Raw genomic sequence first — 18,086 nt, 5'->3', positions numbered from 1 at the left:
ATATATCAGTCCAAGCGGGTTAAGCCGAGTTATTGTTTCGAGAGCAACTTGGGCTTGGAGTTGGAACTGGTACAAGTAACAGCACAAAGTCACTATAAAAGGATTAAACATGGCATCCAGACTGTAACCATTTATATATAGTACGCGTCCACCAACAAACAGCCAGTCCCTGAGCCCATGAGTAATAATCAGTTACTTTCCACTCCTGATTAGGATGAACTTGAATGCAGAGGATCGTTTTACTGATTATTGATTGATCATCCCAACTCCCCGACCCACAGCAGCTATAGGATGAGACTCCTCATCTCCTTTGTGGTCAAGTAGTAACAACATCGATTCTGTCAGGACCAATTAAAATCAAACTTTTCTGATGCCGAGTTATTTTTCTGATTGATTGCATCGATCGGTGCATTAGCTGCTCAGTATCAAGTTTGTGTTTTTTTCCTTTAAAATACTGGTTTGGCTGGAGAAACAGAATAATATATCTGAGATGGTCGAGCAACATCTTGGGCGTTAGCTTCAATCTTAGTTTAGTCTGTTCAGCCTCCACATTTCTTTTTATAACTCTTTACGCCAGGTTGGTGTTATATTAATCTCTCTATCCTCCTCCCTCTGCCTCTCTAACTCAACCAGTCATGGTAGATGTCTGCCCACCACGAGCCGGGTGCCACCATTGCCAAGTGCTTGCTAATGGTGGGAATGTTGACTAAATAATATCTAATCTATATGGAACGTGTCATGAGACAGCTTCTGTTATGATTTGGAGCTGTATGAATACAGTCTAACTAAATTAGAGTGCCAAATACATAAAGAAAATTAATTATGCCTTAGGAATAACAAAGTCACCATTTTGGTCCTGACGACGACTGGATCGAGTGCCACAAAAGCTTGCAGAGACACATGATGAATCCTTTTTGATGATCCCCTAAACGGTATAAAGAATGGACAGCGTATCCGCAACGTTACCCACAGGTTTACAAAGCACTGTTTTGAAGATCGGAGTGTGGTTGCTCTTGTCCGTCGCCATGTTGGCCGCCATGCCTCTGCCACTCACCTTTTGCCTAATCTAAAATCGGCAAAGACGGATGGATGGATCATCGGCGTACCTGAGGCAGGTCGAATGAAGTCTGGTTGCTCTCACAAGCAATCTGCATAACTTTAGGCTTTAATATAATTCAAACAGGTGAGTTAAATAAAAATTCACCCTCAGTACAATTGTCATGAACGTAGAAATTAGCTGTAGAGACCAAAACTGTTTTTTGTACCAGGCTGTAAACATGTAAACATGGACATTTGAACATGGGGACTTATGGAAATTGACTCACTTCTAGATCCAGCCTCAAGTGGACGTTTGAGGAACTGCACCTCACTTCTAGATCCAGCCTCAAGTGGACGTTTGAGGAACTGCACTTCCATTGACTTGCCACTTGTCAGTATACCGATTTAGCTCAAAGCATGGCTGTAGACTCTTGGTGTGATTATAAGTTATGCTGAAACATGAGAATCCCTGCACTTATTCTGACTGCACTCCTGTACGATTAGACTAGCACTAGTTTAGCATAATCATCACTCAGAAGAGATGAAGTCTAATTAATTTATTAAACTCTGAAGCCAGGAATCATAAACCTGCAGCTGAAATGTCTTGACCTGGGTTGTACTTAATGATGAGAGGAACATCTGTTCACACTTCAGTCTTCTGAATCTACTTGAGAAACCTTATCCCCACCCCTGTAAACACACACACACACACACACAGACACACACACACACACACACACACACACAGACACACACACAGAAAAAGAGCAGCAGCATTTCTGTCAAGCAGCTTGTAAGGAAGATGGGATACGGAGAGCAAGAGGAGGGCGGAGGGCGGCTGAGCTGTCCTCGCCCTGCAGAGTTGACAACACCAATCGGACTTCGATGAATCTCAAACCTAGAAACATTGACAGCGTGCACAGAGATGACTGCAGCCACTGCTGCTGTGCACAGTCCAACTCTGATTCAAACTGTTTAATATGAAAAACACAGTCAAAACCTGCCTTCAGCTTCATCATCATCATCCCCAGCTTCATCTGTGCTGCTCCCTATCTCTTTAATTCGCTCTCTCACTCTCTATATAGTCAGTTTGATTGAGTATCTTTTTCTCTCTTGTGTGCTCAGCAACAGCCTCCCACCTCACCCACACCCACACCCACACACACACACACACACACACACACCTCCCAGTATGCGGCTGCCTGAACTCGTGAAACATTCTGCATGAGGCGACTGGTACTCTGGATTCTTATGATCCTTCATTTTTGAGGTAAGCTCACACGGTCTGGACTGTCTGGCGCGTTCGGTCAGTACCATACATCTTAACGGACCCTGAGGGACTGTAAGTGGTAATAAAACGGGATCACTATTGCTATGGCTCGGTTGCAGCAGCAGCACTGTTGGCACTTAATACTAGCCATATTACAATTTCCTTTTGTCTTGTGGTGTGTAATCTGTCTGGCTTTCTGTGTTACAGTCTGAGGTAGGTATCCGGCAGATAAACTGATGCTTTGGTGTGATGCTTTTTTCTTTTTTTTTTTTTTGCTGTTGGAGCAGTTTGCATATCCAAATTGGATTATTGTGTCTTTTAAATAATTCATGAGTTACCGTACAAGTGCATTGTTACTCACATGAACAGTCACATATCCATAATTGTATTTGTGCCATTTAGTTTTGCAAAAATGCATGAAATGTACGTACGATCCGGGTGTGTAAAAATTATATTTGCAGATGAGTTTTACAAACTTTTGGCTGCAGTTTGTTCAATTTCCAAAGTGGACCGACTGTAAAACTGTTTGCTGTCAACGCATGACAGTTTATTGGCCTTATTTTGGAGGCAGACCAACAAATCTGCTGACTAAAAGAAGACTGAAGCTTTTTCTTTTTATTTTAATTTTGGCTTTCAGTCCAGTGATGCAGACTGAATTGCAAGTGGCAGGCCTACTGATCCAAAATGATAAAATCCTTACCCTCTTAAATCATTTACGAAATTTCCAGAAAAACAAAGGGAGTGTCTGAGACATTGTCACAACTCCAACGCTTTGACGAGATCCGAGTATCGAGCCTTGGCTCCAGTTTTAAATGTGGATGGTTTGAGCCGACGATGACCAGGTTTCGCCGCTGGGCATCGTAACTCATCTAAGGCTTCTGCTTCTCTAACGTTTACAGAGAAAACAGTTGATATTTGCTGTGTATGGAGGTGCCATATATCTTCATCAGCTGCTGATCAGCAACACCTAAAGGAAACAAATCTACAATGAGGCATCGCTTTCTTCCACCTGCCACGCCTGATAGCGTCACCTTCTTGTTGATTGTCGCCCATCATCGAGGATTATCCTCTCTCCTGACAGCTTATGTTGTTCTTCTCTAGTGTCCCCTCCTTCAGAGTGTGAGGGGGACGGGCTCCCCAGTGGTTACGGATCCAGGGACTCCATCCTCAGGCCTGGGTCAAAGAAGGACTGGAAAAGACGAAGGCGTGAGCAACTGAGGCGGATTAGCAGGTAAGCCAGAGAGATATTATGGCTGCAGCTGTCTGTGTATCCATGACATGGATCATTTATGTGTTATCGCAACGCATGCAGTCCCTTCTGTTTTATTGGGTTTGCTGCATTCACTGTGTCAGCAGTGTGCGGTGAGGCCCGAGTCCACTTAATGCCTCATGTGCAGCTAAGAGCCACTGCTGCTGCAGGCTCACGTACAGCTGGGGTTGCTCGTCAGGCGCCCGTGGTCAGTATGAAACATTTGTGTTCATGTGGTTGTTGATGTTTCAGCTCGGGCAGCTGGGATCCAGGCCACACCAGTCCTGAGGCTGGCAAAGAGGAAGAGCATCCTTCGTTCGGACTGAGTGGAGGTGCAGCTATGCGCTGCTCCACCCTGCTCGGCATCCTCACGGGGGTGCTTCTTTACTTGGTGCTGGGAGCCGTGGTGTTTCGCGCCTTGGAGGCTCCGCTAGAGGAGAACAAGCACATAGAGCTGCAGGAAACACGGCGGGACTTCTTGATTAACTTTACATGCGTTGGCCCAGACAACCTACAGACCCTCATAGAGGTACAGCAGATCTACTTCTTATCTATGGTTTTGCTTTTAGCACCTATCAACACTGTAGTCTCATGAGGACAGCTACTCCTTCTCTCTGTCCTTACTATTTCCAGTGGGCGGGGCATCGTGGGTAGACGAACTTAAGTCTATAAATGGTCTTGAGCATATTAGAGACACACCACAAACACTTTTGTGTAGATTTTGTGTTAACTAAAGCAGTTGTTCCCACCTTTTTTTTTTTTTTTTGCTGCGGACCCCTACAAATAAATCTCTTTGTGATGCCTCATCACATGTTTTGGTATTTGACATGAGTCTCCCCTTGTTTTATCTCTCAAACTTTTCATCCCACGTACCATCACAGAAAATATCACACTCTCTCAAGTACCACTATTATGACAGCTGTTATAACACAGCTGCATAAGTTGACCTTATTTAGATATAGGAGGTTTATTCCTAATAAGATCATTTAATGCTGACTGTGAAGATGAGGTATGAGGTGCTCCTGATTCATTTTTACTTCCGATTACTCACACGCTACCTGCATAAATGTGACTACATAGCTGATATTGAAACAAATGGAAATGCAAAATCTTAAATTACATTCCTGTGATCTCAGAGTTTATTTTCATTTAATATTTTCTAGTGTTTTTTTTGTGGGATTATATGTTTTTAATTAAATGAAATATTTCATTCCAGTGCCACTACAGGGAGATCATATATCACCATCATGCATGCATAGATTTATTTTGGGAGCCACTCAAAAGAAAGCTAAACATCTCTTGTGACTGACTATAATGCTGCAGTATTCCCTTCCCTTCATTGCCATACAAATCTGAGTCTGATGTATTGATGACTCTACAGGCTGAAAAGTTACTCTTTTAACCTACTTATGTGTACTCAAAAAATCTGAAATGCCATGAAATGTTAAAATCAAATTGTCTGGACTAAAAAGTTGGCATCAAGGAGGCAAAGTGGTGCCATCAGGATAGACTGAAGAGAGATCTCAACACCCAACATATGTGGCACGTAATCCAGGACATCAAAGGGTACAAAAACAGGACCACCCCCATCATGTGTGAGATCTCCCTGCCACATGGGCTTAACACATTTAAAGTTTGCTTTGACAGAGAGAGAGAGTCAGCTGTCAAGTCTACTCTATCCCCAGAGGACTGGACACTGTCAGTATCAACAGCGGGTACTTGTTTGTGTACTACAAACATGTGCCAACCAGCTACTTGATGCTACAACATACGACATATTTACCATATCTCTGTCACAAGAGATGGTTCCCACCTGCTTCGTGACAGCCACAGTCATCCCAAGTGTCTAGACTAAACGATCACCATGTAGTACTCATCTTCATTCTGATGAAGTACTGGCTTTCACAACAGGAGGGCTGTGTAGCGGGTCATTAAAACCACCCAGAACCTCATTGGTACCGATCAAGTGGCAACTGCTTTGGCTGGGAAATTAAGCCAATGTGGTTGTGCTATAAAAACTATAAATCCTCGAACAACCACTTGAGGCTGGCTACAGAACACCTCCATAAGCGTCTATGTTAAAATGTCCAACTTCATGTTCATAAACATGTACTGTTTTGGTCTCTATATTTGCTCTCTATATATAGATAAAGGCTTAAAGTTATGTATACATAACAGCATGGACACTTTGATTGACAGGTGGGTGCTGTTACAGATGGCTTACTTGGGCAGCCAGGCCTTAGGTCCACCGATGATCCACATCTTTGCCGATTTTTAGATTAGCCAGGAGGTGGCAGAGACAGTACAGCCAACATGGAGGTGGCCAGTGCCGCATATTTTCAGCTTCAAAACAGTGCTTCGGAAACCTACGTGTGACATCACGGACACGCCATCCATTCTTTATACTGTCAGTGGCTACAGCTCATTGTTTGATGTTCCCCTGCTGGTGCTCAGCCTGCCAGTTGCTATCAATCAAACATAGACACGCCCCTCCAGAGGCTAAGAGGTTTCTGATTTTTACTCAAAGACATTTTCCCCTTCCTTACAGTCATAGAGAACAATTAAAAAAACACTAATAAATAACACATTGACATTATTCTTGTCTAATAACTGTAAATCAAATGTCACATTTTCAGATTTATCTGCACATAAGTCTCAGTGCTGTCCGTTCGTTATACTGTCATTTATACTGTCAACAGATGTGCCATTGAGAATCAGTGGTATGTAGTATCACTGAGGTGCCTGATAGCCCAAAGGATATCAAAAGACAATACCCTCCCCAACAACAGCCTGTTTACCCTGCTGCTGTCTGCCAAGCGAAACAGGAGTATCTGCTACTCATCCTCTGCACTTCCACAAATTGCATTTCGTTGTGCAACCCTGTGTTGTAGACAAATAAACAAACCTTGAACATTGATACATTTTAAAAATATATTTATATATATTTTTGAATATTAGTTTTTGAGTCTGAGTACCTACAAATTGTGCATACAAAAGTGACTCTGTCAGTGTCAGTGGTTGTTGTTATTTACATATAAACAAACCCTAAAGAGGATCTGAACCTTAGAGACTGACTACCTTCTGCAGCTAAAAATATTTTTGGCCTGTTGTCTAACAGATCTCTGCTTCAGATTTCAATTTATTAAGGACTTGATCAACTTTGACAGTACAGCGTCATCATATTCAGTCGGTTCTGTGGGTCCCAGTGGGTGACTCTTTAGATATGTATAGTGTTTGGCACTGGTCAGCGAAACAATTTGTGACCCTATATTCAACCGTGAGACAGAGAACAGGTGTGGTCCGAGCAGCTTTGTAAGAATGGGTTGAGTAAATGGGTGTGTGTGTGTGTGTGTGTGTGTGTGTGTGTGTGTGTTTGCATGAAAGCTGATCCATGCATAGGTTTGAACGTTACAAGCCCGCTTGGCAACCCGTGCTGTGATCCCGAGATGTTTGTCCTTGCTCCAGAATGAAGGCTGTAAATTACCGTTTTAGCCTGCAAAATGATCTAAAGATGGTTGACATTTGCAAAAAAAAGGTTAAAAGGGACTTACGGACACGAGACATGTTAACGGTGCGGCCTCTCGTTCATCCTGTTCTGAATAACTGAAAATAAATCATAATGACGCATGAATAGATGATTAATGTGCAACCCCAAGGTGTTCATTATTATAAAATGTTAATTCATCATTAATCATGTCTTTAAGCTGGTAAGTTCAACAAATGACCAAATTTAGCCAGTTAGCTCCAACAGCTAGCAACAGTATTCATAAAGTTGTTCTGATTTAACCAACTAGAGACACAGACACAGTAAATAAACATCTTTAACTTAACTACTGACTAGTATTACTTTAAATACTACCCTTAATGTTAGCTGTTAGCCATATTAGCCATTGATAGGTACTTCTGTATTGCTTGCCAGACACTACCTACCAGCTAACTAACTTTACGTTACGTATCAAAATAAAGAACTAATGTTTGCAGTGATAACTCTAAATAAAACTTTTAATATGCACATTATGAAAATAAAACTAAAACTAAATAGCATGTTAATACATACATCTTAAATTATTTCACAAAATACTGTTTTATTTATATATGTATGTATCACACAATTTATTTTAGGACTATTTTATATTTTTTATATTCAACTAGAACATTTAGACTCAGCCTTTTAAGGAAACTGCCTACCAAGTCATTCTTAATAAGAAAGAATCTGTTAGCTTCCACTACAGTTTTTTCCACATTATTATAATAACGTAAATATAGCCGAGCACCCGGTGATTTGATTGTATCTATTATTAGGTCATTTTATTCATGAGTGAACCAGGCAGCTGTTATAAATTCATTCTTTAGATGTTGTTCTGTTCAACAAGCAGCGTTATGGTTCGGGTTTCATTGAACCAGTGTCAACTGATGTTTCAACAGATTCAGAGTTCATTCTCACTACATCGTGTTTTCAACTTGAGTAATATGAGATGTCACAAACAACATAATGCCACTCTTGTACTGCTGACTATTGATCTTGGTGATAGTACATGATGCTATATCGTCTCAGGCTCTGGGAACTTGTTAAGGGAGTTGTATTTTCTGACATTTTATTGACTGCATGATTTGAAAAATCAGTGAACAGATTAATCAATAGCTGCAGCTTTTAAATCTATGGGTACATGTGATAACTGTAGCTGCACAGTCTGGTATATGTCAGTCAGTACAATGGCCATATAATGTGACACAGTATTGTTTTTCTGGCTTCAAATAGTTCAGACACTTCCCTGCTGTGCTAACCTTATAATTTACCCTTTGTCAAGGAATAAACATAGCCGCCACTTTTACATTTTAAGTCATTATATAGACACCAAACCGAGAGCCATCCATCCATCCATCCATCCATTCATCCATCCATCCATCCATCCATTATCTTTCATTTAACCAGGACCAGGACGTTTCAGACGTCCCTCTCCCTCCCTCTTTGCCTCAGCTCCCTCTTCCTCACAACAGTCTGGTACAGCATCTGCTTTTCTGCACCAACCCGTTTATCCATCTCACGCTCCATTTTCCTGTCACTCGTGATAAAGACCCACAAGATACTTGAACGCCTTCGTTCGGGGCAGCAACTCACTCCCAACCCGAGGCAGTAGTAGTACTAGAGCCAGTGTAATCACTATGGCTGCCACCGAGTAATAAGTAATGGATTCTTTTTTCTTTAATTTAAAAGTGTATTTTTGACCATCTGCATGCAACTTTTCACACTTTTTATAAACAATGTGTAAAACCTAATAAATGAAACACTTTTGATATGAAACATTTTCAAAGGTGAACAAATAAAATCAATGCATTTAAAAGCAATTAATGATCATAGAGAAATGTCAATAATAGTGAAGTATAACTCATTTCAAATGGGCTCTACCTATACTTGAACTGATTAGGAGCTTCAAATTATTGCACAATCAATCACTTTTCCCAATTGCATTGGCGTCAGTCCAACAGACAGCTCCAACCAGACACAGTCCTGTCTCTGTGAAACTAAGTAATAATGTCTGCAGGGACCATCACAATCACAACTTCATCATGGTCAGCTTTAAATTCAGAGTTAACAAATGTCCACAAGCACCAACCAGACACAAAACAGATAATTAGATCAGGGAATTATCCGTGCTGGCAATGGTTCGATACACCCGGGACAGAACGGAGCCGTCACAGTCGTATATCACCAGTCACTTCCTTGTCGCTGACCGCCTGCTGCTGAAACAGTGATAATGTATTGTCATTACTACAGCATTTCCAACATTATTAGAGAACCTAAAGTAATAAATAGATTGATATTTGCATGCTTGTGTGTGCCTTGAGTTCAATCTGGGGCAACTGGACTTGGTTATAGATCCAATCAAAATGATTTACCTCCAAGACCAAGAGGTTTCTTTAGTTCTAATTCGCATACACTGATAAGGAAACCCAAGTATATATCTCAAAAAAGGAAAGCCAACATTTGAAGGATGCACTTAATGTTATGGATACCTCAACTGGACCTTGGACTTTTGGGAAAGTGTCCACAAATACCATCCCTTATGTGTCCGGCATTTTTGAAAAAGGATTTTCAGTATAGAGACCTCAGACACTACCCCACAATGCTGTCCTTTCATCTCTTTCCAGGAGACTCAACAACAATTCACACTTGACCGTCATTCACACTAGACTTCAAGCGACCTTAACTACTGATGACCATCATCACAACAACAAGGAACTCTAACTAACACTAACTAATTACCAGGGTATTCCCTCCAGTTCGTCAGAACTGAAGAACCCTTTTGGATGAAAGGTGAAACGTCCTCACGGATCATCTAGTTACCATCCATTTCCTTACACTTATCCAAGGTTGAGTCGTAGAGGCAGCAGGTTTAGCAGGGTGTTCCAGATGTCCCTCTCCCCAGCCATAGATTCCAGCTTTTGCTGGGGTATCTCGAGGTGTTCCCATTTCACATAGTCTATGTAGTCCCTCCAGTGGGTTCTGTGTTTGCCCTGGGGTCTCCAACCAGTTGTACGTGCCCAGAACACCTCCAAAGTTACCCCAGATTGAACTCTTCTCTAAGAACGATGTTCATGTTTACAACTGATGGGTTCATTAACTAATTTGTAAGATTCAGCCAACTCCTGGACTTGAACCATTTCATAACCTAATCGCTAAACTCTTGCCTCTCTACTGTCCCTTCCCAGGAAGTGGTGGATGCCCTCGGTGCAGGTGTGGATCCCAGCAGCAACGTCACCTTTGTCAGCCAATGGGATCTGGCCAGTGCCTTTTTTTTCTCAGGGACAATCATCACAACCATCGGTGAGTGTCCAGTAGAACGATTTAAGACCACCAAAATAAGTTCTGATTAAATATTTGTTACTGGTATCTGTTTCATTTCTGACCATTACACCTTCTACCTCAGGTTTTGGAAACATCTCCCCCAAAACAGAATGGGGGAAGCTGTTTTGCATTTTCTACGCACTGGTGGGAATCCCGATGTTTGGTATCCTGCTCGCTGGAGTTGGAGACCATCTGGGTACTGGGCTGAGGAAAGCTGTTGCCAAAATAGAGACTCTCTTCCGGGTCAGACCTCAAACAGAGCTTTAGGTGTCTTATTTGCTTGCACTGTACATGTACTTCCCTTTATTTGTCTCATTCCAATATGTTGTCTCACCCTGCTGACAGAAATGGCGAGTTAGTCCAACCATTGTGCGAGTGATCTCAGCCGTCCTGTCCATCCTGCTAGGTTGCCTGCTCTTTGTCGCAGTGCCTATCCTGGTTTTCCGAGAGGTGGAGCAGTGGACTCTTCTGGAGTCGGCCTATTTTGTAGTTATCACTCTGACAACGGTCGGGTTTGGAGACTATGTTGCAGGTATACTGTTAATTGACCACCCACATGTCTCCTAGCGTACCCTGTGTGAACAGACTCTCTGAGGGAAATGATAAAGGAGCAACCTTTCTCAGATGGCTATACATAAATCATGATGTTTAGATACAGAAATTACATTCAAATGTGCAACTAAACATAGGTGGTGCTAAGACTCATCCCAGAACGTCACAATACCTTTCTGAGCAAAGTTACTGTCCTTCCAGTACTTGATTCCAGTAAATGTCGGTACTCAACATCTGCAAAGTCTTGTTTGTTTTAAGTAGGCTCTAGAACTAAATATTGGACATCCACTACTCCAACAACACCTCCACAGGCCATGCCTCCCTTGATGAGTCAAGAGCAGTTGTATACAAACATCCCATCCAGGTCGATCTGCACAATGTTAATTCCAAATATAAAATTAAAACTCCTTGTAAGTCTTGTAATACTTTCTGTTTAGCTTTGAGAGTCCTTTTCTACTATACTGCTGTTTGAGCCTCGAGGCGACACGCTATTCTGCACAGCTTTAAACTTTGAAACATTACAATGAGCATTTCAAAAGAAAACATACGAGGGAAAGTAAAACATTAATTGCAAAACCTTTTGTAGTTGAACCATTTCATAGTCATGAAAATACATTAGATTAAATCTGTATTCAAGAAAAGAGAAAGAGAGCAAGTTCTCCCATGTCCTGGTCCAAGAAAAATTTTGTAAAAGTAGGTTCAGGGGTTAGTAAAGTAAGTAAACATTTATCATAAAGCGTGTAAGTGATGTTTTAATGTTGCTGCCAGAACTTATTTAAGCTACTTTATATACTGTTGTGTTGTTTAATCAAGAACTTTGTGTCGTCGTTGGAAGTTAAATCACAATATAAGTAACTAAAGCTGTCAAATGTGGTTGAATAGAAAGTACAATATTGAAGCAATAGCAGAAAATAGTACCTCAAAACCATTTAGGATAAAGTACTAGTTCAGTGGTTGGTCCAGTGAGAGGTTATGTCAAAGTAAATTACTTTATCCATGAAAATCAGTAACCTCCTTAACACCAATAATACCTCATGTGTGGTGAAGTTTCCTAATCACTATTCTGGTCTCGCCCCGTCTGCATACAGAGACGAGAGTCTGGTTTATTTTTGCCCTGAGGTCACGTCAGGGCTGAACTTGAGCTAACCAGGGAGGCACATCTGAGGCCAAGGTGCATAAAGATGTATAATCAGTGCACTGATACATCCCTATTAAACATTCTTTTTTAAATCAGTGTCCTGAACCCTGCACACACCACCGATAGCTTGTCATCTTCCTTTAATACACAGATCAATATGAATGTACTCAAGACATTTCCTTGTTTGTGCAAGGCAGCTGAAGTGAAAACATAGTTTCCTTGTTAAGTACTTGTTAATATCTGACTTGCCTTTGCATATTTTTGCTTTTCCGTTGAATTTATTGATCTGTAAATGAGTTTCGGGTATGACTTAATTAGTCATCCATAAACATAACTGTCAGTTGCAATGCTCTTAGCACAGACAATTTTCATTTACCTCATAAATTATTCAGGATTTTGTTCTTCTAACAGATTAATTATTTATATTATCTCCCATCTTAAATGTTTATTTACTTCATAGAAAAGGGTGCATGGATGGATGACTTGTGTTGTGTTTACTCGTCTTTCTATTTGCTCAAAGGGGATTCTGGAAACGAGGGCAGTGACCACTGGTATAAACCTTTAGTGTGGTTCTGGATCCTCCTGGGTCTTGCCTACTTTGCATCCATCCTGACGATGATTGGTAACTGGCTTCGGGTTTTATCTAAGAAGACCAGAGCTGAGGTACTTCTTCTTCTTTCTTGTCTGCTTCATCATGTCTTTGTCTCTACCACTTCCTTTCCATCATTCTCTGGTTTCATTCCCCTCTTTTCTTAGATGGAGGAACTCCGAGCCCACGCCACCGACTGGACACAAAACATCCAGAATATGTCGGTGGATTTTCGCATTCCAGGAAAAATCGATGACCCTTTCAAACGCCGCCGAAGAAAGCGCCGCCATGGTGGTCGAAGCCATGGTCACAGCGTGTCAGCTAACGGGGAACCTGAGGGGAAAGAAGAGCAGCATGGAAGTCAATCAGCGTCTGGATCGTACTCTTCTTCTTCGTCCTCCTCTAATGAATCAGGGTCTGGAACAGAAACAGACTCTCAGGCCACTCAGACGGAGCGAGTGCCTGAAGAAAAGGAGGCCGCAGAGCCTGAAAAGAAAGAGACTCTTCCACAACCCCACCTGTCTCAGCCTCTGGACTACTTTGGGGAGAACCTTGCGTTTATTGACGAGTCTTCAGATGCACAGAGTGGCAAACTACATTTGGATCCTCTGCTGGATACAACACAATCCAAATCTTCACGCTCTCGTCAGCCCAAGAGGAGACGCCACAGGAGACCTGTTCCACAGAGAAGCCCCAAAGACAACAGCTCCGAAACTGACAAGAAGGAGCCCAACGGAAACCCAAAACCAGTTCCAGGTCTACCACTGAAGCCTTAAGATCGAAGCTGATTACAGAAACTCCACTGCTAGCACAAGTATCGACTTGAGAGATATGAGATGCGTTCATAATCTAAAAGAGGAGTTCTCAGTGTAGCAATTTATTTGTGTATATGTACCGCTTACTTACGGACACTTAAAATGAAAACACGTTGCAGAAGCCTTGTGGTTTGCATTTAATGCTCTTAGCATGCGAGTGTGTATGCCTCAATCAAAGATGATGAAGTGATTTTTATGCCAATGTTTCCATTAATTTCTGAGGAGTTACTGCTCTCTACTGGGCCAAGACAGTAATGCACTAACATGTCTCTCAACATGAGGACCTCCTGCCTTTTACTAATCCAAAGAGTGCAAGAAAGAGCAACCAAAAACCAGAAACTTTCCACAGCGGCGTGGTGCTCATGTTGAAGAGAAATTTCTTTGGTCTGAGACAGTTACTCTTGAATCCTGCCAAGAATTAAACGGGTACCAAACATGCGCTTGTACATTTTTGGTATGTAACACAACTTTTTTTAAATACTGTGTACAACCAGACCACAGTACTTGCATTTTCATCGCCAAATACATTCACCCTATTGTACTGCATATATGTAATAAAGGTTTTTTTTTATTTTATGAAGCAGCAGCAGCACTGTTTCTTAAAAGGAACAAAGCTGGGGTCAAGTATAATAAGTTAAGGGGAGCTGCATCCCAATGGGGGTTCTCCAGAGACCACAAGCTAATTACTCATCCACTGAAAAACAGAATCTGGCTACAATATGTGTCTAAAGCAGCAGTTTTTTACAGCACACAGCATACAAGGATCATCTATAGACTGGGAATATAGTGTCAGGTTTCATACCAGCTTCAATTACTCAAATATATTTGTTTTTTCTGGACGGTTTGTTCTGTAGAAAATGTTCTGCTGACAGACATTACTGAGCTAAGAAAATCTCCCTCTTGGTGGCATGGTGAACTTAGGTGCGAGAGGCAGGATACACCCTGGATAAGTCGCCAGTTCAACACAGGGCTGACAAACAACCATTCACATTCACACCTACGGGCCAATTTTACAGTCACCAATTAGCCTAACTTCATGTCTTTGGACTGTGGGAGCTGGAGTACCCGGAGAAGCTACAAAGACACAGGGAGAACATGAGAAACTCCAAACAGAAAGGTCCAGCCAAAGTTCGAATCAGGAACCTTCTTGTGAGGCAACAGTGCTAACCACTGCTCCACCATGCCGCCCACTACCTTGTATATTGATCTATTCATTTAGTGGTTACAGATCTTCAAGATTTCCAACAACAACAAAAAATTAATTGGCAAACTGGGAAGAGGAATGACTTTCTAATTTGGGGAGTTGTTTTGTAAATACTTTTGGTGTTAATAGCTGTTATATTCACGAAAAAAGTAATCATATATGTGTTTATTTTTACCTTTATTTATTTAGGGAAGTTTTACTATTTGACCTGCACAGCCACAGTCTGATATGTTGGCGGCTAAGCATCTCAACTGGAGCATTTGGGTTTAATGGCCTCGCTAACAAGCTCACGCCAACAATGTTCACAATGCAGTGCTGATGTTTAGCAGGTATGTTTACCATGCTCACCATCTTAGTTTAGCACAGTAGCAGTTCTCAAACTGTTGGGCTGAACACCCTGGTGGTGAAGTAAGTGGATGCATATGGAGTGCAACTAAAATCAAACCTTCTTCTTCTTCTTCTTTTTTTTTTTTAGTAATTTCTTGCCCAATCATTAATGATTAATAAAAATTGTGGTCTTGGGGGCATGACCTTTTTTGGCCTCTAGTGGGGTGGCACGGTGGTGATGCAGTGGTTATCACTGTCGCTTCACAACAACAAGGCTCCTGGTTCAAACCTCTTTCTGTGGACAAATGGAGGGATAGACGGTTGTGAGTATGAAGTCATAAACCAAAGTGCTGGACAAAAATATATATATTTTTCATGGCCATAGAGGAAAAGTCAGGGACTCCCAGAGTCCTTATAAGCAAATTAATACAAGGTTTAAATTTGATTCCAGGCAACATTAGTTGTTTCTAATTCCTCCAAGTTTTGTCACTTAACTGGAATACAGACCTTCAGCCAGTTTAGGTTGGTGGAGACAAGTCAGACACCCTGCAGGATTTGAATAGCATACATACATACGAGGGCTGTATAGTGCATAAATGCCCTTCAAGTTGTCAATATGGCCCTTTTAGCATGTGCTGTCGCTCCTCAGCTGATCCATGTAAGTGATACTCCACTGGAAACTCTACCTTGGTGTTCCTATTTGAAAATGGCACCAAGGACAAACATGGTGCAGCAGCAAACTGTGGCTGCGGTTCTTTTGTTGTGTGTGTTTGATTTCCTTCTTTTTTTCTTTTTTTTTTTAAATAAATGCTGATGTGTTTTAATGTCACACAAAAAATCTGAGACATAAAAAGTTAAAGCTGTTAAATTATAATCACCTCATTCCCTCTTTAAGTAAATGAATGCAGATTTTTCTCCCCTTTGAACAGCAGATGGCACACGCCGACACATTCCCTCCCTTTGACAGTCTACTCATATACATCACATTATGATACATCCAAGGTTTGTTAGGGACCATCTGAATGATTTTAAATGATTTGCAGTCTGGCTTTGTTCCACACTGGCTTTGTGTGTGTGTGTTTGTGTGTGTGTGTGTGTGTGTGTGTGTGTTTATGGTGAGTAAGCAAAATGTTTTAAAGAAGCAGAAATAAATCGGGTGAATGTTCGTCCACCCTTTTGGAAATCTGACACTTTTCTGCAGGGTATGTAAAAAGAAAAAGGCAGCGCTCTCTGGCATTGTGATCAGGAAGTCAGCAGGCTGTGATGATGTACTGTGGCAGTGGGTGACCTTTTACTGGAGGACACACACTCAGCTGCTATAACGTCATCGGTAGCGCTGCTGCAGTTCATCTAAGATGCCACTAGATGGCAAGAATTGTGTTTATAGTGCTGATGTATGCTACTCTCCTGACCTGGAATTATAATAATTTAGAAAATCCACCTTAAATTAGGCTCTAAACATTATATTTTTAAACATTTATTTAAGATTTGCACAAGAATCAGAAGTTATTTCGAGAGAAATCCTGGAGCTGCTCCATAATGGGGGCATTTTTTAATCCACAAAAGGGCTCATGCACACTCCACAGTCATCTCAGTGGCCTTAAACTCCCTGATGACATTATCAAATGTTCATATTCGTAAACACTGACCTTCCTATTTTAACATAGCACAGTACGAATCGTGTTTTAGGGTGAATTTTCCCTTCAAACCTAACATCAATGCTGTATAGCAACACAGACATTGCATGTCTTTTTGTCTTATTTTGAAAGTCTGAACACCATCAAGCTGTTTTAAATATCAATAATCCACTTTATATTCACCCTACTTCTATCAATGATTATATCAAGCTGTTTATACTATAGGTGGAGACTGTTCTCCATCAGTTGTGTTATCTATGACTCACTTGATGCAGCGCCCAACGCTATTTGCGTACCACAGCCACAATGGTTTCTTGGTATTTATCACCTGACACCTGTCTGAGGTCACGACCTGCTGTAAGGAGCACACCGGGGGTACCCCATCTGGTATTCCCGGTGTGTTTCCTACTCCTGCTTACATACCTCCAACACATCCCCCCCCAGCGACGACGCGACAGCTGTGCTTTATATCATTATAAAGCATTAAAAACTAATCATATAATCTATTAATATAGTGAGTCTAATGGATATAGCATGACCGGTTTATGCCTGTAACAGGATGATAATGCAGACTCTGCACCAGTATGATGCAGCCCCGCAGAATTGCAGTGTCTGCAGCAGAGACTCAATGACCTTGCTTCAAGGTCGCAATGACACTGCCGTCAGTTTTTCCTCTCGTGCGCGCAACACCACCACCAAAACCCGGTCCCGAGCCCGCTGCATACATGTGACCACATCACACACACACACACACGCGCGCACACACACACACTTCTGACACCGCGAGGGGAATGCAAGTGCGGCTTTAAGGATTTAAACGGAACAGACTAACTGTTATATTGGTGTGTGATTGGAGTGATAGTGATAGAGATAGTGCTACCTACATTTTCTGTCTTTATTTCCTTATTTCTTGTTCCCTTTTTTTTTTTGTTAAACATGGGTTGTCAACTCCTTTGTTACAACTTGTCTCCTCTCTGTGCCAGCTGTTACCAGGCATGCTGGACCAAGGCAGCCTATTTCGAGAAGCTACAAAGTTAGACAGAAAATAAATGGTTTTTATTTAGTTATTAAACATAAAAAGCAAACACACAGGAGATCTTTGGAAATCCTTATTATAGACTACTGTTATATATATATTTTTTAAATTAATACCCCTACAATTTGATTATTTGCCTTTCTTGACCTCCTCAGCTTGTTGTCTTCTTTGGCTTATGTCCAAATTGTGTATTCTCCAGTGAGAGATGTCACAAGACCGACAGCATGACTATATTTTCCATAGAGGTGTGACGTGAGAGACATGCAGCCCTATTGTGGCATAATCGTCATAAATTAAATGCAAACATCCTCCCTTGATATTGCATTGTGTTGTATTATAACTTAATAAAACTACAAGAGGACAAATGTACGATACATTTAAAAT

General features: G+C 41.4%; 1 protein-coding gene across 2 annotated transcripts; it reads left to right on the top strand.

The window, feature by feature from the left end:
• Positions 1 to 1,861: 1,861 nt before the first annotated feature.
• On the top strand, positions 1,862 to 14,801 carry kcnk4b (potassium channel, subfamily K, member 4b). 2 transcript variants are annotated; one of them, XM_010740170.3, is made up of 8 exons: positions 1,862 to 2,308; positions 3,410 to 3,539; positions 3,810 to 4,086; positions 10,269 to 10,383; positions 10,487 to 10,647; positions 10,750 to 10,936; positions 12,615 to 12,757; positions 12,851 to 14,801. In XM_010740170.3, exons 3-8 carry the CDS (start codon positions 3,898 to 3,900, stop codon positions 13,457 to 13,459), a joined length of 1,404 nt encoding a protein of 467 aa, XP_010738472.1. In that variant the 5' UTR covers positions 1,862 to 2,308; positions 3,410 to 3,539; positions 3,810 to 3,897; the 3' UTR covers positions 13,460 to 14,801. The 2 variants fall into 2 exon arrangements, with proteins under 2 accessions (XP_010738472.1, XP_019115079.1); XM_019259534.2 differs by lacking the exon at positions 1,862 to 2,308 and adding an exon at positions 2,310 to 2,380.
• The last annotated feature ends 3,285 nt before the right edge of the window (positions 14,802 to 18,086 follow it).

This window comes from Larimichthys crocea, chromosome XXII (assembly GCF_000972845.2).
Source record: "Larimichthys crocea isolate SSNF chromosome XXII, L_crocea_2.0, whole genome shotgun sequence".
In the NCBI taxonomy this organism is placed as follows: domain Eukaryota; kingdom Metazoa; phylum Chordata; class Actinopteri; family Sciaenidae; genus Larimichthys; species Larimichthys crocea.
Note: the sequence above shows the minus strand (reverse complement) of the source record. Positions and strands in the feature narration are given on the sequence as shown.